At 38.7% G+C, this 24,754-nt stretch overlaps 1 protein-coding gene across 1 annotated transcript in view; it reads right to left on the bottom strand.

The window, feature by feature from the left end:
- Positions 1 to 15,360, bottom strand: part of LRRCC1 (leucine rich repeat and coiled-coil centrosomal protein 1) — a 38,934-nt gene extending 23,574 nt beyond the window's left edge. The window contains exons 1-6 of the mRNA XM_010588379.3: positions 15,175 to 15,360; positions 12,219 to 12,424; positions 11,871 to 11,936; positions 7,113 to 7,280; positions 4,275 to 4,450; positions 3,972 to 4,181 (exon numbers count right to left, since the gene is read on the bottom strand). Coding sequence (XP_010586681.2) covers positions 3,972 to 4,181; positions 4,275 to 4,450; positions 7,113 to 7,280; positions 11,871 to 11,936; positions 12,219 to 12,424; positions 15,175 to 15,263 — 915 coding nt within the window. The 5' untranslated portion in view covers positions 15,264 to 15,360. The remainder of the gene's footprint in view (positions 1 to 3,971; positions 4,182 to 4,274; positions 4,451 to 7,112; positions 7,281 to 11,870; positions 11,937 to 12,218; positions 12,425 to 15,174) is intronic.
- Between the last annotated feature and the right edge of the window lie 9,394 nt (positions 15,361 to 24,754).

The following is a 24,754-nucleotide window of genomic DNA, read 5'->3' as shown; positions in this document are numbered from 1 at the left end:
CATTAACAGGAGATTGGAAGAAGCTGATTCCAACGCTCAAAGATGACTTTGAAGGGTTCAATACTTCAGTGGAGGAAGTAACTGCCATATGGGATGGAAACAGCCAGAGAATTAGAAGTGGAGTTTAAGATATGACTGCATTGCTTCTTATGGATGAGCAAAGAAAGTGGTTTCTTAAGATGGAATCTACTCCTGGTGAAGATACTGTGAACACTGTTGAAATGACAACAAAGGACTTAGAATATTACACAAACTAAGTTGATAAAGTAGTAGCAGGGTTTCAGAGGATTGACCGCAATTTTGAAAGAAGTTCTACTGTAAGTAAAAGGCTATCAAACAACATCCCATGCTACAGAGAAATCTTCCATGAAAGGAAGAGTCAATCAATGTGGCAAACTTCATTGTTGTCTTAGTTTTAGAAACTGCCACAGCCACCCCAAACTATAGCAACCACCACCCAAATGAGTCAGCAGCCATCAACATCAAAGCAAGACCATCTGCCATCAAAAAAATTTCAACTTGTTGAAGGCTCAGATGATGGTTTGCATTTTTTTAGCAATAAAATATTTTTTAATTGAGACATAATGCTACTGTGCACTTAATAGACTACAGTATAATAAACTTAACTTTTATATACACTGGGAAACCAAAAAATTTGTGACTTGCTTTACTGCAATATTCGCTTTACTGCGGTGGTCTGGAATGGAATCCACAATATCTCTGAGGTATGCCTATATTATATAAGTCTATTTATATGCAATGTCTAGAAAGGCAAATCCATAGACAGAAAGTAGACTAGTGGTTGCCTACAGCTGTGGGGTTTACAGGGAAATGGACAGTGGCTGTTAAGGAGTATGCACTTTTTTTTTTTTTAATTTATTTTTATTGTGCTTTAAGTGAAAGTTTACAAATCAAGTCAATCTCTCATACAAAACCTTATATACACCTTGCTATAGACTCCTAGCTGTTCTTCTCCTAATGAGACAGTACGCTCCTTCTCTCCACCCTGTATTTCTGTATTTATTCAGCCAGTTTCTGTCCCCCTCAGACTTTACATCTCCCCTCTAGACAGGAACTGAAGTTTCTTTTTGGGGTGATGAAAATGTTTTCAAACGTTGACTATGGTAATGGATGTACAACTTTGTGAATACAGGGTGTCCCTGACTTATGGTGGGGTTCCATTCCAATAGCTACTCTGTCATAAGGGGCTCTGATGGAAGTCAAATAGTTCATTTTTTAGGTTTCACTATTTTTGCCTTTTATTATCAGTACACTTATAAATCTGATCTTTATTTGTCTTTAGGGGTTGAAAACATTATATCTGAGAATGATAACATCAGCGAATTATGCACTGTAACGCTATATCTAATACATATTACTAGTGATAGGACATACCAAAAAAAAAAGAACAATCTTAAGTGTGGTTTGTCGTAACTCGAATATGTCCTGCCTGTATACTAAAAAAACATTGAGTTCTACACTATAAATGGATGAACTGTATGACAAGGGAATTATAACTCAATAGGACTGTCATAAAAAAAGTAAACCGAGTGTGAGAGACTGACTTGATATGTAAACTTTCACTTAAAGGACAATAAAAATTAAAAAAAAAAAAAGTAAATTGACTGAAAAAGATTTCTCAAGTAAACTGTAGGCATAAGAAGACTACCTCGTTGACTCCGTTGCAGTCAAGTCATTCCGACTCATAGCGACCCTATAAGAATAGAAAATATCAAATAGGTTTTAAATCAAAGAGGTCCCAGAGGTCCAAAGGTAAACATGGACATACAGTAAAAAGATCAGTCCATCAGGAAGACAAAGCAGAGCTTGTGTATGTGCTTAATAACAGAGCTTCAAAACATGAGAAGGGCCGAGAGAATTAAAGGAGAAAGAGGCAAATCCACAATCAGAGCTGGGGACTTAACACCTCTCGCTCAGCAACTGATAGAACCAGACAAAACAAAGAACAAAATAAAAACAAAACCCCAGCATCAGCAACGGACAGAACCAGACAAAAAAATCAGTAAAGGCATGGATCATCTGAAAATGCTATCAACTGTCCTGACCTAACAACTGCAGAATGCACTTTCCAAGCGCTTAAAATATATTCACTGAGACAGATATACGCCGGGCCATAAAATACATATCAAAGAATTTAAAAAGAATGATATGATTTAGAATTATGTTTTCTGAGCAAAAGGGAAGACAGAAATAGCAGTAACATATCTAAGAAAACCACAAATATTTAAAAATTTAAAAAGATATTTCTAAATAATCCTTGGATCAAGGAAGATATCACAAGGAAAACTGGAAAATATTTCTAACTGAAGACAGCAAATTTTGTGGCTATTAGAGGGGTATTTGTTGCTTTAAATTATTGTATTCGAACCAAAACCAAACCAAACCCAGTGCTGTCTAGTTGATTCCGACTCATAGCAACCCTACAGGACAGAGTAGAACTGCCCCATAGAGTTTCCAAGGTGCGCCTGGTGCATTCAAACTGCTGACCCTTTGGTGAGCAGCCATGGCATTTAACCACCACGCCACCATGGTTTCCATTGTACTAGAAAAAAATAGACACGTTTAAAATTATGACCTAAGCACTTACAATAAGAAACTAGAAAATGAAGGGCAAAGTAAATTTAAAGAAATAATAAATAGCAAAAAGCAACAATATAGAAAACATCCCAGAATGTTTCTTGCTGGGGGGCAGGGGGAAGAGAAGAGATGGAGGTAGGGGAAGATTAATGTCGGAAGGGGCATGAGGTGATAGTCATGTTAGATATCTTCACAGAAATTTGGGTAAACAGGTGTACGTGTTGTCAATTCAGGGAATACAACCTATATTTTGCATCAAAAGAAAAATAAATACTGAACTCTAGATAATGATATGCATGCTTAAGTATTTAGGGAGAAGTGTATTGATGTCTGCAAAATTTTGAAATGTGTCATAAACTAATCTGATGGATAGATAGAGACATAATGAAATAAATGTAGCAAAATGTTAATGGCAGAACCTAGGTAGTGGGTATACTACCTAGTATCAAGTGGGTATACTAACTGGTATCAAGAAATTCTTTCAACTTTGCTGTAAGTTTTAAAACTGTTATAAAAACGTTGGTGGAAAAGTAAAATTAAAGGCAAAAAAGCCTTTCACAGAGATGGAGTTCCCCAAATCAGTGGAATAATTATGGAAAGCACTGCGGAACAAGAAAAAGGAATAACCTAATGAAGATCTGAAGATGGACAACGGTAGAACTGATAAATGAGACAAAGAATTGGTTTGTGAGAAACTCCTAAGGATCTTGGTAGAACTGTAAACCTTTACATGTCAACTTAGTAGCAGGCATCAAAAGGATGTAAACATTACCTTTCTTTACTTCTATTTCTAGAATTTATTCTAAAAGAACAATCATGTATGTGAACAAAGATTTAGTTTCAAATCTTTATGGTAGCACAAAGTACAAAAAAAAACCCCTCAAAGTCCAGTAACTGTACTATATTTTTAGGCAAGTAGTACACACCTACGTTTGTTTGCCAAACATGCCCTCCCCCACCTTGAGGTATCTTTTTAAATGCTGCCACACCAATTTTTCAGAACATGTTGCTGTAAAAAAAAATTGGCAAAGCATGCTTACGAAAATACCTCACGGGAGGAGGATACCATTGGTATACAAATGTAGAAGGCATGTTATTTGTGTGGAAATAAGGAATTAAATTAGTGGTCATTAAAACTGCTATAAGGAGTATTTATTAACATGAAAGGAAAATGAGTGAAAAACGTGTTACCTTTGTCTGTTACTATAACAGGGTCCTATTTCTCTAAAAGGAAAAAAAATACACACAAACCCATGCATTGAATATAAACTGTTTCTAGTTGGTCAGCTCATACATAATTTCTATTTTACATTTTCTTAAATATTTTTCTTGGATAAACATGTCAATTTTGGAAAAGTAGGAAAAATAGTTACTTCAGTAAGAAGCTGTGAAATTTGATCATCTATTTTCTGAAGTTTCATCTCATTCTGAAAATCGTTTTCTTGATTAATTTTCTCTGGCTCAGAAGATGGACACACAGAATCAATGGATGTCAAAGCAGTATCTGTTGGCGTGCATCCACATTGATCCAAGGGTACTAACTGATCGATGTTTGTTGGTACCACCGGCGTACTATCGACCGTCTATGACACAGAAACAAAGCAAAGTCCTTTTAATTACATTTATTAATTAACATTTGCAGGCAACTTTTATATTAGGAAAAAAAAAAAACATACCTCTTCTTCACTTATATTTAGGGGACAATCAGAAGAAACTAAATTATCCAAAAGACCTTCTAAGCATTGTAGGTGGGATAAATTTATTTCTGACAAGTTTACTGGTTCACCAAATATGTTCTTGCAATCCAGGATCCTAAGCTGTGGCAAAGTCTGGAGAATAATTGCTCTGTACCCTTGGAAACAGATCAGTCAAAATGAAAACTTGAACATCAAAAAAGAGATCAATTATTTCTGAGCAAACTAAATTTATCAACTACCAGATATATCACCTGAATGATAAAATGAGTCCCAGAATGCAACTCATACACTTGTAATAAAAGCTACTTATTCCTTCTTCTGCATGAATCATTAAATACAAAATAAACGAAACACTCCCCTACTTTTCACAAAAAGAAAAAAATAAAGTTTTTTTTTTTTAAGCCCCTCCTAATTATCTCCTTTTATTTAATTTTTCATAAAATGGCTTTAAAGCTATAAATACATGAATCCAGTAGCAATTTGTTCTGGACAGGAAGCAAAAACATCTTTTGTTAATTTTTAACATTTTTTATAGTATAGTACGGAAACCCTGGTGGTGCAGTGCTTACGTGCTACGGCTGCTAACCAAAGGGTCGGCAGTTCAAATCTACCAGGCACTCCTTGGAAACTCTATGGGGCAGTTCTACTCTGTCCTGTGGGGTCGCTATCAGTCGGAATCGACTCGACGGCACTGGGTTTGGTTTGGGTTTTTTTGGTATAGTATAGTACAAAACCACAAGTCAAGATGATATGGATAACAGAGAGCCAGAATTTCCGGCATTAGTAAAATGAAACATCCCCCTATCTCCCTTAAACCCGATACAACTAATATTAAGACAGGAAATCTATCAAGTATTAAAGAATAATATGTTTATGACTTTATTTTCCCTTAGAACAAATAAACTTAAGAACTATCTGAGAAATTAGCATTAATTTGGTTTTGGAGGTAACAGGAAGACTTTAATTTTAAAATTTAAACTGTAAAATTTAACTACAGAATTTGAGATAAGTGAGTTTAGAAATGGCAGTCTGGTCCGCTTTAACTTTGTCAACTTCAATGATTCTGAATTTCTGAATTAGATCAAATGGCATTTCAGTAGCATTATCTATACATTTGAGGTTTTTTTTTTTAATTTACTTATTAATAATGTAATACACTTATGTGGTATAAAATTCAAAAGGTATACAGTAAAGTTTTCCTAATATTTCCTGATTCCTCAGCTACCTAGTTCCCTCTCTTGGAGTTAACCAGTATTATCAGTTTCTTGTATATCCTTCCAAGTAGTTCTTGTACATGCTCAGCAAATATGTATATGTTATTCTTTTCACACAAATGGTGGACTATTATATACAATGCTTCTCAACTTGCTTGCTTTTCTTTCTTATAAAGTATGGGCAATAATGCCTATCAGTAAATAAACAGATTCTATGCTTTTTTATGGCTGCACAGTATTATAAGAATACACCATGTAATTTTTTTTTCATCTTAACCATTTTTAAGTGTACAACTTGGTGACATTAATTACATTCGCCACATTGGGCAATCAATACCATTACTTGCAAAAATTTCCATCATTCTAAACTGAAGCTTAGTGCCCCTTATACAATAATTTCCCATTTCCCCAGTACCTGGTAATCACTAATAAACTTTGGTCTCTGCATCCTGTTCTGGATATTCACGTGAGACCACATGTTATTTGTCCTTTTGTGTATGACTTATTTTACTTAGCATGTGTCACGGATTGAATTATGTCCCCCCAAAAATGTGCATAACAGTTTGGCTGGGCCATGATTCCTGGTATTGTGTGATTTTCCTATATGCTGTAAATCCTGCCTCTATGAAGTTAATGAGAGAGGATGGGTGGCAGTTGTGTTAGTGAAGCAGGACTCAATCTACAAGACTGGATTGTGTCTTGAGCCCATCTCTTGACATATAAAAGAAAGAGGCAAGCAGGGAAACAGGGGGCCTCATACCATCAAGAAAGCAGCACCGGGAGCAAAGGGCATCTTTTGGACCCAGGGTCCCTGCGCCTGAGAAGCTCCTCGCCCAGGGAAAGATTGAGAACAAGGACCTTCCTCCAGAGCTGACAGAGAGAGAAAGCCTTTCCCTGGAGCTGACAACCTGAATTTGGACTTTTAGCCTACTTTACTGTGAAGAAATAAATTTCTCTTTGTTAAAGCCATCCACTTGTGGTATTTTTGTTATAGTGCACTAGATGACAATGACAGCATGTTTTCAAGGTCCATTCATGTTGTGCCGTGTATCAAAACTTCACTTCTTTTTATGGCTGAGTAATATTCCATTGTGTATACATAGCATATTTTGTTTATCCATTCATCTGTTGACGGACTCTTGGGTTGATTCCATCTATTGGCTTCTGTAATTAGCTGCAATGAACACTGGAGTACATGTATCTATTCGAGTCCCTGCTTTCAAGTCTTTTTAGGGTATACCAAGGAATGGAATTGCTGGGTCACATGGTAATTCTATGTTTAACTTTTTGAAGAACTGCCAAACTGTTTTCCACATTCCCACTAACAATGCACAATGGTGATATAATTCTGAAGCATTCACTTATCAAAAATAAAACCGTCTAAAAAGGAAAAATACTGGCCTGTTAGTTCTGTGTTCTTCTTTTAATAGCAACCTAATTTGTCTTAATAATTTATTTGTAATTATGTTTTTCTAAATATGTAATACAAATACGTTGCAAACCTTAGGACTAAAATGAAAGGAGGTCAAAAACACTAATTTTCGTACGTGAAGAACCCTGTAATATTAACCATTATAAAAAGCGTTAAATTAATTGTTCATACCTGGTATATGACAGATGGGATTATCATCTCCATTCTTCTCCAAAACAAGATTAGTCAGGAAATGCAATCCTATCATACATTGAAGTAAGTGATGGATGCTGTCTATACAATTACTGTGGAGGTCAATATGTCTAAGTTTATGCTTAATTCCATGAAGGGGGATCAACCCTGCAATAGGAAAAAAAAATTCTTGGTATGCCACAGCAGTAATTTTTCATACTGCTAGTTAAAAATAAATGTTACACATGTTATATTTTGAGACACGAAGGAGCAGTATTAATACAACCTGGTTCTGAACAACAACAGTCATAATGAATATGTTATCAGTAAAGCCATGAAGAAATGCAGGTTCAGCATCTCTTTGAGGCTTCAGTCCTAGAGGTTTCTGAGCTCTGGTTCTCTTCAAACGAAACAAATGGACTTTCCCAGGCCAAAGCATGCATTTAGGAGAACATGCATAAAGCAATGGCTTTAAGCAAGCTCTCTCAAGACATCATTACTGACTAACAGACACATGCAAACACTGCAGTACCCTTCAATTCTGTTTGTCTGAGCACAAAATACAAATAGCACTCATTTCATTTAGTTCCTTGATAGTATTCCTTGCATGAGGTTATCTAGAGCACCATAATGTCAGGAAGTAGATTTGTAGCCAATGCTATTGGTGCCTGGCACCAACCACATTTCCTTGGCCTACCTGATTTCGGCTGCAGCTGTGGTGGATATGTGCCACGTATGGCCAATCTGGCCCCCAAGCTCTTGCAGTTTCTGTATTCTTCTACCTTAAACTTTCTTCAAAATTGAGCGAGCTTGTTGAGCAAAGGTGCAGACTGCAAGTGTGAGGGAGTTAAGGCCTCCAGGGGCTCTCCTCAACCAAAGGAGAATCGTCAGTGTATGAGTGGCCCACCCTCTTTTCTTTAGGAAGGGCTGTTCTGAGATGCATCCACACTGCTCCTCGGAGGGTTGAATTTTACAGTTTTGCTTAGTTTGGTACTCCCCATCTATAAATTCAATTTTACTCACCTTTTTTCAGTTCTTTTAATATGCCTTACTTTAACCTGACTGGAATACCCTTCTCCCTTCACTGTTTGTTGCCTGGCTAATTCTACTCATCTTCTGTCATATCCACAAAGAAGTCTCCTCTGATCACCCTCTGTGTTGTTAGGTGCTGCTGAGTCAATTTCGACTCATGATGACTCTGTGACAGAGAACTGCCCCACAGGATTTACTAGGCTGTGATCTTTACGGGAAACCCTGGTGGCATAGGGGTAGGCGGTAAGCGATAGAGCTGCTTACCAAAAGGTTGGCAGTTCAAATCCACAGGTGCTCCTTGGAAACTCTATGGGGCAGTTCTACTCTGTCCTACAGGGTTGCTATGAGTTGGAATTGACTTGATGGCAGTGGACTTGGGGCTTATCTTTATGGGGGCAGATCCCAGGTTTTTCTCCTGTGGAGCTGCTGAGTGGGTTCAAGGCGCCAGCCTTTTGGTTAGCTGCTACGCACTTAACTGTTGTGCCACCAGGGCTCCTTGGCCACTCTCTACAAGGCCAGATTTCCTGTCATGTCTTCTCACAGTACTCAGCATTTCTCCTTAATTACCCACCACATTTGTAAGTCCTTGCTCTGTGCCTGGTTCTTCTTTCTATGCTTCAGCTTTTTATTTTAGAGTGCCAAAGGGTTCATTCCTGGGCCCCCTTCTCTATCTACATATTCTCCAGAATTTCCCATAATTTCATGGCTATAAATACCATTGATGTGCTGTTAACAGCCAAATCTACCATTTCAACCATGACCCCTCCCCCTCTAACTGCAGATTATATACATCCATATATATAGGAATTAACTCAATGGCACATAACAATATACACACATACACAGTAACTCTGCTTTGATGTCCAACCGGGTTCTTAAATTTAAGATAGACAAATCAACCAGAATCCTTGATTCTCGTGCCCTCATCTCTAAACCTACTCCTGCCCTATTCTTGCCCATATCAGTAAACAGTACAATAACTCACCCTGTTATTCCAGAGGAAACTCAGTTATCTGGGATTCTTCTTTTCCTCATTCTAATCCATCAGCAAGTCTTACAAACTCTACCTGCAAAACCTACTGACTCCTTTGTAAGATCTCCACTCTAGTCCAAGTCTCTACCGTCCCTAATCTAGACCACTGGAATAGCTTCTTAACTGGTCACCTGACTTCCACTCTTTCCCACCTATACTCCTCAATAAGTGGTCAAAGTGATCTTTCGGAAACATAAATTATATCCTGTCACTCTCTTGTTTAAAACCCTACTGTGGCTTCCTACTGCACTCAGACTAAAATATAAACTCCTTACCCTGCTTATGAAGCCCTGTGATTTGGCCTCTGCCTACTTTTCCATCTCTTTTTTTAGCATAATAACGCCTCATTTGCTATGTTCTAGCCACGCTACTCTTCCTCTGTTCCTTTATACTAAGCTTGATTCTGCCTTAGCATTAGTGCATACTCTTATCATAAAGGTTGCTATTTATTTACTGAAGTGTTTCTGAACATATAAAATAGTATCATAGTAAGAATTATCTATTAGAACTTATTTGGTTGCCTCTTTTTTTCCTTCCTACTCCTTATCACTTTCTGATAACAAGCCAGGTTTATCGAGATTTTTATTTCCATATGCTCAAATTCACCTTTTTAAGATGTAGAGTTCTAGGTGTTTTAACACATATAATCGTGTAACCACCACTACAACTGAGGCACAACACATTTCCCTCACTCCCCAAAATTCCACTGTGGCTTTTGTAATGAATCTTTTCTCCCCATCTCCAATCTCTGGCAACCACTGATTTGGTTTCTGTTCTTTTAGCTTTGCCTTTGTCAGAATGTCATTATGTGTCTGTTTCCTTTCACTCAGTACAATTCTTTTTAGATTTATCCATGTTGCTGCATGTAGCAACAGTTCATCCATTTTTATTGCCAAGCAGTACTCCATTGTATAGACATATCTCAGAGTGTTTATCCATATATTAGTTTATGGACAAAAGGGATGTTTCCAGTTTTTGGCAATTATGAAAAATCGTAAGTATGATTACATAAAAAGTAGTAATCATATAAACTCTCATGTACAGGTCTTTGTATAGACATGTTTTCATTTCTCTTTGGTAAATAACCTAGGAGTGGGACTGCAGGTGGAGTCCTGGTGGTGCAGTGGGTTAAGCGGTTGGCTGCTAAACGAGGGGCTGGTGGTTCAAACTCACAGGCTGCTCCATGGGAGAAAGATGTGGCAGTCTGCTTCTGTGAAGACTTACAGCATTGGAAACCCTATGGTGCAGTTCTACTCTGTCCTATACAGTTGCTGTGTGTTGAAATCAACTTGAAAGCAATGAGTTTGGTTTTTTGAGTATGGTAAGTATGTGTATAACATAAGAAACTCTCAAACTGTTTTCCGAAGTTGTTGTACCTTTCTGAATTCTACGAGCAATGTAAGCAAGTTCTAGCTGCTCTGAAATCTCACCAGCACTTTGTACTGTCAGTTTTAAAAATTTTAACTATCCTAGAGTAGGTATGAAGTGGTACCTCATTATAGTTTTAATTTGCATTTCCTTCATTATAAAGAATGCTGAATATATTTTCATGTGCTTATTTGCCATTTGTGTATCTTCTTGGTAACACATGTGTTCAAATCTTTTGCTCATTTTTTTGGGAGGCTGACATGATCTTATTTGTTTGCCTCCTTTTCTTCCCCATTAAAATATTAGCCTGTGACACCACAGACCTTATCTGTTTATTTTTATTACTACTGAATAGTGTTTAATACAGTAATCTTCAATACTGAACTAAAGAGGTAACTCAATATTCACATTTTTTCAGATAAGGAAACTATACCCAAAGAGTAAAATATCTTGTCCAACATCATACAGCAGTGCCAGAGCTCGGGTTAAAACTCAATTTTAATACTTTCAAGTCATTGGGGGGAAAAAAAACCCCAGGATTTAAAAAACCAGTATTGTTGCTACTTCGGCTTAAGGGTAGGGACTAGTTCATTTTTTGCACACTACGCACCAGACAGAGTAGTGTTTTCCTAGTGGAGAATAAAAACGAGTAAATAAATAAGACAGTTTCAGATATTTGTGAGGATTATGAAGGCAGAAATGTCTGCTAGTTCTAACAGATAATTCTAGTATTTATGAAACGTGTTCACTTTATCAGTTGTATTATTTCAATAAATTAAAAAAATAGATAAAATTTTGAAATTCTTAGACATGCTATAAACAAAAAGAAAAGTGACTTATCTGATCCTCATTTTATAATAGTCTTTGGGATGCTGTGTACCCACCCTGTTCAATATAGTAGCCACTAGAGACACATGGCTATTAAAATAAAAAATTCAGCTCCTCAGTCGCAACAGCCACATCTCAAATGCTCGACACCCACATCTGGCCACTGGCTGCTGTGTTACACGGTACAGACATAGAAAGTTCTATTTGAACTATTGCTCTCTCTATAATAGTATATTGATTAATTATCTAAGATTAAACGTTTTTCTCCCAAATTGGGCCTTTCTCGTCAGGTTTTCTCTGCTACTAATAACTTTTATCTGTATTCCTCCAGCTAAGCTTTGGCACTGACAAGAAAGAATTATGACAGAAACACACTCTTCAGATGGTATCTTTGGTCAAAAATCAAATTATTAGCGTTTTCCAATATGCTGAGCTGAGTAACTCATCATATGTGAAAGATATTTAGTATTGTAGAAAACATAAGCATATCTACTTACCACTAAGATCACTTATCTGGTTATAGGATAAATTCAGTTTAGTCAGATTAATTAGTCCTTCAAGTCCTAAAACAAAATAAAGACTTTACTGGATTTGAGGAATTAATTACAGAGACATAATACTACGGTATTACTCCAGATTGTTGTGAAGCAAACCCAGAGTCTGATTTACAGTTTTTTTTTTTTTTAATTTTGAAAAAATGCTTAAAAAAATTGATACTTTATCATGAAGGGTACTTCCATACATAATGAATTTTAGAGTCAGTTTTCAAAAGTTTATAATACTTATTCTATTCTTTTGGGGAGAGGCACTTTTATCACAGTATTACGTGAAGATCACTTACTAACCTTCTATTCTTGTGATCAAATTGCAGGACAAACTCAGAGTGCACAGATTAGTCAATGTGCTTAGCCCTTCTATTTGACTTATTCGATTAGATGACAAATCTAAATGTTGTAAATTCCAAATATGATCAATGCCTTTGATTTTGGAGATATTATTGCAGTGAAGATTGATGGTATGAAGGGTTGAATCTAAAGATAATTCTGATATGCTACAAAAGAAAATATGTTATCAAATACAAGTAGAAAATTGTAAAATTATGACCAAATAATTAAAATTAATCAAATAGCATATACATAGCATGTGCTAACTATTCATTCTAGAATAAACTCTTTTTCACTTGTGGTAGCCTTGAGATATACTATACATATATCGTATGAACCAGGATTTTAGACCATTTACACAAACAAGAAACCCGCCTAAGTGAGGTAAGTGAGCCTGGGCATTGCTAGTTCACATGTGCAAAGACATCCACATATAGTGCAAGCAGTACTGCACAGTCAATAATTATAAAGGCTCTGAAATCAGAATGTCCCAGTTCAAATCTGCATTTTACCACTTCTATGCTGTGTTACTTGAGCATATTACTTAACCTCTCTGAGTCTCAGCTTCATCTCAGTTAATCCTCATTTTACAAATGAGAATAATAAAGTTAATGGCTATTAAGCAACATACCCAAATTCTTGCAGTTATTATGAGACACAGCCCAGGTATAAACCCAGAACCCAGGTCATAACCTTACTTTCTTCACTGTCTACAAACGGCTATTTAATCCACAATGCAGTTGAACTCAAAATAAACCACTATTTATTGCTACTTCTAATGCAAAAGTACTTGTCCTCCCTTGTTGGAATTTGGAATACACCTCCCATAAATAGAGCCCATCCCTTCACTCCTTTAATTACTACTATTTATAACTGGAACCTCTCAGGGAGATAGTTCTAGAAGCAGAAACTACACTGCACATAGTTCAGAGCTGCTGAACTGGAGGTGGTCAGGAAAGAGATACACGATGTCACGGCATCTGTGTAGGCACTGTTGTTGTTGGCAGCTGCTGTCAAGTAGATCCTGACTCATGGTGATCCATCTGTGCAGAGGAGAATTGCTCCACAGGGTTTTCAAGGCTGGGACCTTTCAGAAGCAGATCACCAGGCCTGTCTTCCTAGGTGCCTCTGGGTGGGTCTGAACGGTCTACCTTTCAGCTAGTAGTCAAGTGCTTAACCTTCTGCACCACTCAGGCACAGTGCAGGTACTGCAGCAGCTACCATAAAGCTGTAGGAAGGTTAACCCTGGCGGAAGAGAAGTGAGAAGTATAGCAGTCAGGATTTGATTGTGGGCATTTACAAGGCATTCTAGTTTGTTTCCAAAGTAGCACAAGAATCTCTAAATAGTACACTTTACATGTGCCATAAGATCATTTAGCAAGTTCACTCCTTGGTGTTTAGGCTGAAGCACGTAATTCCTGGCAGAAAAAAAATAAAGCATTTCCAAATTTCAAATTAGCAGCTTCTAATTGTGACTAAAGTATTTCTCAATTATCTAGTTTATTGCCATTTACTGAGCTTTTGGTTAAGCACTCGGCTGCTAACTAAAGGGTTGGAGGGTCAAGTCCACCCAGGGCACCTCAGAAGAAAGGCCTGGTGATCTACTTCTGAAAAACTCAGCCACTCTGACACACATGTGGTTGTCACGAGTTAGAAGCAACTCAACTGCAACTGTTTTTTTTTTTTTGGTCTGTTTATTTACTGCTAGATTTTATGTTGCTGACACATGCTTTTAATGACACCACTTATTTTCTAATATATTTCTATTCCTGGAAATTAACATTGTACAGATAACGTGGTATAGTACAAAAAGCAAACTTTGAAATTTGACAGAAATGGGTTTGAATCTGAACTTAAATCAGTCACCAACTGCATGCAGTCAGGCGAGTCAGATTCTCTGAGTCTCAGGTTTGTCACTTATAAAATGAGAAAACGACTACCTTCCAGAATGGTTACGACGATTATAGGTATCGGACATAACGTACATAGATGTCATACGATCAGTGGAAACTATTACTATTAAATATATATATTCCTTTAAAAAATCTTCCCGGGGTCCCATGGCAAATTTTAGATCAGAACCACGACAAGATGCTTTAATTATCAGTAGCGTGGTTCACATTGATTACAACACTCCACAAAGGCATAGTATGTGCAAAGGCACAGAGAAGCCTGTTTATGGACCTTCCTTTAGCTCACTAAGGCTGGCCACAGAATGTATTCGGAGAAATGGTAAGAAAGGAGACTAGAAAAGTAGGTAGGGACCTATCAGCAAGGCAGAACCAAAAGCCTAGTATGATACGCTCAAGTTCGGGCTGCACGACTGAGGAGAATGGAAAACTAAATATGGTTAGCATCTTAAAAGTATACGAACATATGTATTAAAGAGCTCTGAAGAGGAGAAATTAAAACGGGGATAAAGAGAACTCAGGCAAAGCCAACGATGACCAGAGAACCCTTCCATTACGGCTGCCAGAGCTACTACACTGCCACTTTGTCAGGGTAACAAGAGGAACAGAGGACGCACAAGACAGAACTCTTGAACACCAACAATCAAATGGCAAGCAAAAGAGTAAGAATCAGTTAAAAAAAAAAAAAAACCCAAAAAAACAAAAGAGGAGAGGAGTGATCATAGGTCGGCGGAGAATTACGTCCTCAGTCAAGGCTGGGCGAAGTCGTGTCATCTGGAGATGCTGCAACGGAATGAGGGCTCGTTTGATCCTGCACTTACGGAGACCAATTTTGACAGGGTAGCGCGGGAGGAAGCCAGACCGCGTCTGTTTCATCTGGTTAACGCAGCGCCACACCTCCGCTCCGCCGAGGTCACCCGCCGCCCCCATCGCCGCACCGCGGGGCCGGCTCCAAGGCCCAGCCCTGGGGGTGCGCGGGACGCTCCGGGCTGTGGAACGTCCTTTACCTCTGTAGACCTTTGTCCAGGAGGCACAGATCCCCGCAGCTGCTGTCGCCGTCCTCGTTTTCGACTTCCGTCGCCACTGCCGCCTCCATGGCACTGGCGACGGAGAGCCGGGTCTTAACCGGCGACCAGAGCTGGGTCCGAGAGCCCGGACACGCCTCCCGGGTTAGCGAAAGTCCGGCCGGAAGGGGCGGGGCGAGGACGCCCCTCTAACCGACAGCCGGGCACTTTCCCGCCCTGACGGTGCCGCAAAGCGAGAAACCTGATCGTCTCCAACAAGGGCTTTCCGTACTTTTACGGCGTCTGGAGCGCGGTTCTCTAGGCTTGTCGTAAAATGTAGCTTCTTTTTAGGCGTTTGGGGGTTGGGTCATTTTCGTGATTTTTGTACCGACTTGAGTTGTAGTCAACGAATTTTTTCAGGGATTTTCGCAACTGTTGCTCTTTATTCCCCGGCATCCTGCATACTTATAACTTGTTCGTCCATCGTGCTATTGCACCTCACCTTGATGTGTTAAACATTTGGTGGTGCCTTGACTAATACGGTTTCTTTTCTCTGCGATGGGGAGTAAGATAAATCCCATTCTAGTTCATGGAGGAAACCCTGGTGGTCTAGTGGTTAAATGCTACGGTAGCTAACCAAAGGGTTGGCAGTTGGAATCCGCCAGGCGCTCCTTGGAAACTATGGGGCAGTTCTACTCCTGTAGGGTCACTATGAGTCAGAATGGACTCGACGGCAGTGGGTTTGGTATTTTGGGTTTAGTTCATGAAAGCATTCATAGCTCAATGGAAGAAACAGAATTGTCATACAGCAGGAAGAGTGCTAGGAATAGCACAGGGACATCTAAGCCAGTTACAGAATGATGTAGGTATTGGGGAAATTTCCAAAAATGAAGTGATGGGTGACTGAGCAGAGTCATTCTAGGTCAAGAAGAATTCTGGAAATGAAGGGCATTTCGAGTGGAAAAACAATACCTGCATTTTACAAAAGGTTGCGCTATGAGTGGAATCGATGGCAACGGGTTTATTAAATCAAGAATCCTGGAGTGGTGCAAACGGTTAATGCAGTTCTGCCGCTAACCTAAGGGTTGAAGGTTCAAGTCCCTCAGAGCCGCCTTGGAAGAAAGGACTGGTGATCTACTTCTGAGAAAATCAGCCATTGAAAACACTATGTAGTAGGCTCTACTCTGACACATGTGGGGCCCTAGTAGTGGAAGGTTTAAAAAAAATTTTTTAATTTATCAAAGAATCCTCCTGGTTAGATCGCTCCCTGAAGGCACGAGAATATTTAAAGATGAAACTTTAAAGGTGTATTTGAACTCTGAATCTGTCACTTGTCACTGTAATGAACTAAAATCTTCAGGAGTGAGATAACGGTCTAGCTTTGAAGTATTTCCAGACTTAAGTGCCATTAATATCCTATTATTCCTACTATATTCTCTAAAACTCATGGCCACAGTTCTTCACTTTTCACTGTAACGACGCAATGTTTCTTTGCAGTTCCTTTCAACACTAGACGGCTCTTGTTAGGAGCCATCGGGTCAGTTCTGACTCATAGTGACCCTGTACAACATAATGAAACACTGCCCCGTCCTGTGTCATCCTTACAATCATTGTTATGCTTGATCCCATAGTTGCAGCCACAGTGTCAGTCCATCTCATTGAGGGTCTTCCCCTTTTTTCCTGGCCTCCTACTCTACCAAGCCTGATGGCCTTCTCCAGGGATTGGTTCCTCCTGATAATGAAGCCGTCAACTAATAGGTCCTTGACCAGCAGAGAAAGAATTGAAGTCAGTGAGATGTAGGGCTGGAAAAAAAGAAAGGTTTATTCACAGTTTGCAAACTGGGAGGCAGGCAGAGTTGTGACCTAAGGCTGCCAGCTTCCTGAACTAAGGTAGATTTGCTCCTTATGAAGGGAGTGACATACATATGCATGAACAGTAAGGGGAGGATCTTCAGTTTTATGATACTTGCGCTGTCTGCATAATTTTTGTGAATGAGTCTTTGAGCAGGGCTCTAAAAATACTGTGCACATCTCTAAAGTGGCCACAGCTTCCTACTGCCACCCCAGGAAGGTTGTATAGAGGGTGGATTTGGAGTTAGTGGACCTGCGCCTCAGGCCTTCTGCCAGGAAAGGAGAGGAAACCTGGGGAATCAGCCGGTCATGGTGAGGTGTTATAAAGTTGTAACAAAAAAGTTGTAGCAAGAGTAGACTTTTCTGAAAAACAACTATTTTGGGATGGTCAATAAACATCTCATTACTGCCTGTTTTAATAATATGTCCAGAGCATTCTGGCTGTACTTCTTTCAAGACAGATTTATTTGTTCTTCTGGCAGTCCACGGTATATTCAGTATTCTTCGCCAACACCATAATTTAAAGGCATCAATTCTTCTTTTCCTTACACATTGTCCAGCTTTCACATGCATATAAGATGATTGAAAACACCATGGCTTGGGCCAGGTACCCCTTAGTCCTTATAGTGACATCTTAGCTTTTTAATACTTGAAAGAGATCTTTTGCAACAGGTTTGCCCAACGCAATGCATCGTTTGATTTCTTGATTGCTTCTTCTGTGGATGTTTACTGTGGATCTAAGTAAAATGAAATCCTTTGAAACTTCAGTCTTTTCTCCATTTATCATAATGTTGCTTATTGGTACAGTTGTGAGGATTTTTGTTTTCTTTATGTTGAGGTGTAATCCATACTGAGGGCTGTGGTCTTTGTCTTCATCAGTAAGTGCTGAGGTAGAATCTGTTTACTGGCTCCTTGATTCTGGGCTGGCTTGTGACTTTCTGGTCAATAAAATGTGCTGGAAGTAGTGGCGTGCAAGTCCCAAGCCAAGGCCTCAAGACATGTTGCGTGATACTGCTTCCTGTCTTGGAAGACTGCCTAGCTGACATTTGAACAAGATCTGGCTACCATGCTAGAGGACAAGGGAGTGCATGCAGCGGAAGCAGTCATCCCAGGTGAGAAAACAGATGCATGAATGACTCCAGCAGAGACCAGAAGAAATGCCCAGCTTAACACAGCCCAAATTCCCAAATTGAAGAACTGAGAGCTAAGTAAAGGGCATTGTGTTATTCGGTAAATTCTGGGGGAAATTTGTTATGTAGGAAGAGATGACTAATAGCACCATTAATACTATAACTCAATATCATTAAAATAGAGAATATTCCTAATGGGACAAGTATCATAATCTTATCTAAGACCAATGACTGACATTTAAAACAGATTATTATAGGGGTATGTTATGGATTCAATTATGTCTCCCCAAAAATGTGTGTATCAATTTGGCTGGGCTATGATTTCCAGCATTGTGTGGTTGTCCTCCGTTTTGTGATTATAATTTTACGTTAAAAGGATTTGGGTGGGATTGTGACACCACCCTTACCCAGGTCACCTCCCTGATCCAAGGTAAAGGGAGTTTCCCTGGGGTGTGGCCTACACTGTCTTTTATCTCTCAAGAGTTAAGAAGGAGAGCAAAGCAAGCAGAGAGTTGAGGACCTCATACCACCAAGAAAGCAGTGCCAGGAGCAGAGCGCATCCTTTGGACCTGGGATTCTTGCTCGGAGAAGCTCCTAGCCTGGGGAACATTGATTGATGAGGAGGCCAACAGAGAGAGAAAGCCTTCCCTTGGAGACACCCTGAATTTGGACTTACAACCTACTTTAACTGTGAGGAAATAAATTTCTCTTCGTTAAAGCCATCCACTTGTGCTATTTCTGTTACAGCAGCACTAGATAACTAAGACAGGGTATTAAAGGGATTGAATATAGATCTTAGAAGAGAACTTTAGGTCAATGATGCAGGCATATCAGACTGATCTAATTTGTGACCTCTCGTTTTGAAAAAATGCCCATTTCTGGGGGATTGTAGTTACTGGAGTGCCACAGTATCTTAGTTGTATCTCACATCCCCCTGCCCCAGCCACAACACTGTTTGGTACATGGCCATATACCCCTGGTCTATCTGTATATGTAATATTTTTGTAGGTTGTGTTTTTGTTGTTATATTACTTAGTCTTTATCCAGAATATTTAAAAAGTTAGTTGTTCTCAGTAAATGAATTTTCCAGATAACTGGATTTCTACTCTTTCAGCAGTAACTATTTTTCAAACATTAAATTTTGGTGGAATTTCAGAAATATAGTTCATATAGTACCCTGTCTTCTTAAAATGGACTGAACATAATTGAACATTTTCTTAAAGACCTGGTGTCATAAAAAGCTATTACTTGATTCTCTGTGCATGTAATTCTATGGTATTAGGAAAATAATATTTTTTCTGATCATAAATATAACATGCTAATTATGGAAAAGATAAACAGTACAATAAAGGAAATAAAAATTTCTCGTAATCTTACCACTCAGACAGTGCTACTTACTATTAACCTTTTGCTATGTCTCCATTTAGTAATGTTTATGGACGTGTATGTATGTATGATTATGTGTATTAATAAAATTTATTGTGATACATATATTTATTTGTGTATATTCATACTTTACCTGAAGGAGCCCTGGTGATGCAATGGTTAAGCACTTGGCTGCTAATCATAAGCTTGGTGACTTGAACCCACCAGCAGGTCAATGAAATTAAAGCCCTAGCTCCTGTAAAGATTACAGCCTAGGAAACCCTATGGGGCAGCTCTACTTTGTCCTGTAGGGTTACTATGAGTTAGAATCGACTCGACAGCACACAACAACCACATACAATTACTCAAATTATTAATGAGCCCTACTTAGATACAGTGATGCTTTTTTAAAAAATAGTGCTACACTTTTGATTTAGTTCATATGCATTGGTGCACTTTAGAATGATGGTTGAGAACATGGGTTCTGGAGTCAGAAAATCTGGTTTTGAGCCTTATTTTTGTTAATTACTAGTTATGTGACATGGGGCATACTTACTGGAAATGGGAGAAATAATTTTTTGAAGTTCAGAACTTGCAACTTGCTGTTTACATTTACAGTCCATTATTAACAATAACCTGGACAAGAAGCAATTCTTTTATAATGACAAGAACGTGACTGAACCCTAATTTTGCATCTCAGCTCTGTCCATTTGGAGCTGAATGACATTGATTAAATTACTTAGCTTCCCTGAGCTTCATGTATCTCATCTAAAAAAGTGAAAATGCTATTGTTTATTGCAGTTATTTTGAGGATAGGTATTTGGGTGCACCGTAAAATGTGGAAAGCAAAATATTGTTTTCTTGCTTTTTTTTTTTTATGTCTTGTTGCTCCTGTTCCTCCTCACTTCTTCCCTTGTCCTCCACCTCCTCTTTCTCCCTCTCTTTCCAGCTTTTGCTCTTTGACACAATTGACCTTAGCCTTTAATGTGTACTCATTTATTTATAGATTATTTAGATCGTTATTTTTCATTGGGTTCTTTACAAGGACGAAAGGATGAAAAAATTGTGTATATTTTCTTATGGGTGTAGTGAACAAATCTACAGTATGTGGGAGTCCCCATTTATTAGCATATGTAGAAATGACTGCTTCTCCATGGTCTATACACATTCGTAACTGAAGAGATGATTCCCTTCAAGTCAGAGATATTGGATATATTAACCAGTAAGTAAATCCCACCACCAAATCACAGTCACCATGGAAAAGACACTAATCAGAGATTTGGGAATATTCCTTACCAGAGTTTTTTATTTCTCCTAAAAATACAAATAAAGTCATCAGAAAAAGGACATATTAGTGTGGGACTTTTGAAAAATTCTTCCTAATAAAAAGGAGGAAAAAGTATTACTCATGTGTCTGCTGCTGCCTTATCTTCTTGGGCTGATTCTTTGGTCTTATACCAAATTTGCCTGAAAGCTTGGATTTTTTGCCACGTTGAACCAAAAATTCAATTATTCCAAACATTTCATAATTATATGTTTCCAGTGATGGGAGAGAATGTTTAATACACAGCCTTTCTTTCCATCTTACATTATACATATATCTTCTCCCTTTTGTTCCACTAACCAATGGTCTGTCATCATCTCTCCTTTTCCCCAAGCAAGCTCAGCTCTGAGAACACTCCTTTCTCGTTCTTTCTCTCAGGAGCATACCCTGATTTTGTCTCTTCGAAAGATTTTCTGCAGGTTTCTCTGAACATGAGGTTTCTTGAATATATTATTAAAAAGCTCTCATGTTTTCATAATATACTAGGTTCTGAGAAAAACTTCTTTCCTGAGCACATCTACTATATTAAAACAACTACCCAAAAAACCAAACCCACTGTCCTCGAATTGTTTTCGACCGACTCATTGCGATCCTATAGGACAGGGTAGCACTGCCCTATAGGGTTTCCAAGGCTATAAATCTTTACTATGGAAGCAGACTGCTACATCTTTCTCCTGTGTAGGGGCCGGTGGGGTTGAACAGGTGACCTTTCGGTTAGCAGTCAAGTGCTTAACCGCGATGCCACTAGCACTCCTTAAAATGACTACAGGGTCATTAGAAGTGGGAAAAGTAGGAAAGGAGTGCAAAAGCCTATGAGATATGAGTAAAATAGTTATTGGAAAACAATTTAGAGTCCAATCAGGCAGTAAAAACGTTGTTTGAATCCACTCAGGTGATGAAGGAAATTAGCTGCAACCCAGGTCAGAAAACCCAAACCCATTGCCATCGAGTCGATTCGACCCGTAGCAACCTTACAGAACAGGGTAGAACTACCCCATAGGGTTTCCAAGGTGGATTTGAACTGCCGGCCTTTTGGTTAGCAGCCAAACGCTTAACCGCTGGAGCCCACGAAAAACCTGCTGCCGTGGAATCGATTCTGACTCATAGCGACTCTACAGGACAGAGTAGAACTGCCCCATAGAGTTTCCAAGGAGCACCTGGTGGATTCAACTGCAGACCTTTTGGTTAGCAGCCACAGCTCTTAATCACTGCACCACGAGGGTTGGAGCCCGTGTAAGAGTGTGGAATTCTGTCTACCCATGTCATGACTGAGAAGGCAATCAGGAAATGTAGATAAGAAATAAATTTCAGCTGAAGTGTTAGGGTATTGCCAAAGCAACTGTACCACAAAGTCAACCTGTGTATATGTGACTTGGTAGAATTATCTGGGAATCAGGAAGTGCTCAGATCCCATGTCCTGGCCTTGAATCTTAGAAGTGTAAGTAACTATATCACAGTCCTGGATTTTCCATATGGTAGTATCATTCACCTGATGGTGGCTGATGCCTAGTGGGTCAATACCTTTACTACTTAGGAAAGTGTCAGAGTCCTTGGCCCTGCCTACACCCCTTGACTGGCAGACATTCCTTTGCCCAGCTTCTGAGTAATGACTGCTAATAGCCCACAGTTGTACCCTTCTTCTGGGGCTTGCCCTTGGTCTTTGGGTGAGTGAATGGAGAAGCTGCCTTGCATGGCATTGCCTGGAAGATTATATCCTCCCCTCAGGGACTGTCCACAGCCAATGAATGACTGAAAACCCAAACCAAACGCATTTCCCAGTTGATTCTGACTCATAGTGACCCTATAGGACAAAGTAGAACTGCCCCACATGTTTTCCAAGGAATGCCTAGTAGATTTGAACTGCTGACTGTTTGGTTAGCAGCCGTAGCTCTTAAACACTATGTCACCAGGGTTTACGACTGACTGACACAGGGTATAAAAGCCCAGGCCCAATACCTCCAGCTGGGAACATTTTGTTGTATTATTTCTATTCTAGTGGTGCTCTCCAATAGAAATACAATGTGAGTTATATTTGTAATTAAAACATTTCTAGTAGCTACATTAAAAAGAAACAGGTGAAATGTATTTTAAAAATATATTTTATTTAACCTAGTATGTCCAAAATATTATCATTGTTACGTGTAACATATACAAGAAATTAATGAGCTATTTGACATTGTTTTGTTTTTTCAAAATTCGGATATCTGGTGTGCATTCTACAACCACAGCACATCTCAATTTGACTAACCACATTTCTAGTACTTAATAGCCACATGGGGCTAGTGATTACCATGTTGGACAGTGGAGGTCTTCAGACCTTTGCTCAGAGTCTTCCCCTGCTTTATCTTGCTTCCATTACTTCCTTACAGGTGTCTTCTGGGAGCATACTCCCAGCAAATTGAGTGAGAATCCTCATCTCAGGCTGTGCTTCTGGGAAGCCCAATGTAAGATGGGAACGTTTAAAATTAAATACCATAATGATGAGATAAATAAACTCTTAATATCATTTATTTTCTGCTAAATTGTATACTCCATACCAGTTATTTACAGTGTTTGAAGTATTTACTAGAATCTGGCATATTAGAAAATCCAAACGATCAGCCTAGTTACTTAATTTTGAAATGTGTGATGCATTTTTAGATGTGTGTGCGTTTTAAGTTGGCAAGTGTTGATTAAGCTTATAAACTGTATTGAAATGCTTATGAGATTTGAAATTCACCGTATTTAGACTTAAAATTTTTGAATGACAGGATGTAAGTGATTAGAAAGGTTTTGGAAGCTAGACAAAGTGATTAAAAATTAAATACATTTTTTAATGAACTTAAAAATATTTAAGTGAATTTCATCTTTTATAAACTCTGTAAGAGGTCTAATTGCTTAGTGGAATTTAATCAGTTCCTTTTTTTTTAACCAACCACTTATTACAAGACAAGCAAAGGGGATTTTTAAATCTAATTTTATAAAACTTTAGATTTACAAGTATAAAATCATTATGTATTAAACTTCAAGATTTATGGAAAACTATGACTTAAATTGATACTATAAATAAATTGATGAATAATTTTGGATCCAACCTGGGGATATCACAGAACTCACATTAACATCTAACAGTTGGGTTTTCTTTCCCTAGACCTAGAACGAGACTAAAAAAAGACAAAACGTTTTAACTTCTGCCAACTTAATGCTCCCTCCCTCATCACACCCTTTTCCCAACTGTGTTCAAATAAGCATAATCCTTTGTAAAGATTCCTTTGGGAATATTGTCTCTTGGCTCAACCTGGTTACTTTGAATGTAGAAAATTCCTTCACCTCCCTAACAGGCCCCAGCTTTTGCCAAATCTTAGGGACCTAGGAGCATTACCGACTTTAAGGAGTGATTCTCAGTTCATGTTCCCTGCACATTTCTGTCTTCAGAGAAGACTAAGGCCAGAGCCTCTGATCTCTAACCACAGGAGAGGGTACCTTGCCTGTTTCAGTCTCTCCTTCTTGGGTCTTCCATAAGTGGAGAGAAAAGTTTTGTCTAATGAGCCTTTATTCTCCTCATGCTCTCGACTTAACTCTGGAAGACTAGAGTGGAATTCTTGAGGGATGTACAGATTTTCATCCTGGTAGCACGTTAAACAAAGAAATGAGTGCTTGAGGGTCATTAGTCCACAAGAATTTCTCCTCCGCTCCCAAAAGCTGACATATATTGCAACCTGCTAGATGCCATGAAAGGAGCTCTGGTGGTACAGTGGTTGAGTGCTTGGCTGCTAACTGAAAGATTGGTGGTTGTAACCCACCATCTGCTGCTCAGGAGAAACATATGGCAGTCTGCTTCGGTAAAGATTACAGCCTTACAAACCCTATGTGGCAGTTCTACTCTGTCCTATAGGGTCTCTATGAGTCAAAATTGAGTCAATGGCTGTGAGTT

The sequence above is a fragment of the Loxodonta africana genome, chromosome 14, assembly GCF_030014295.1.
Source record: "Loxodonta africana isolate mLoxAfr1 chromosome 14, mLoxAfr1.hap2, whole genome shotgun sequence".
NCBI lineage: Eukaryota > Metazoa > Chordata > Mammalia > Proboscidea > Elephantidae > Loxodonta > Loxodonta africana.
This window is presented reverse-complemented; position numbering and strand designations above follow the sequence as displayed.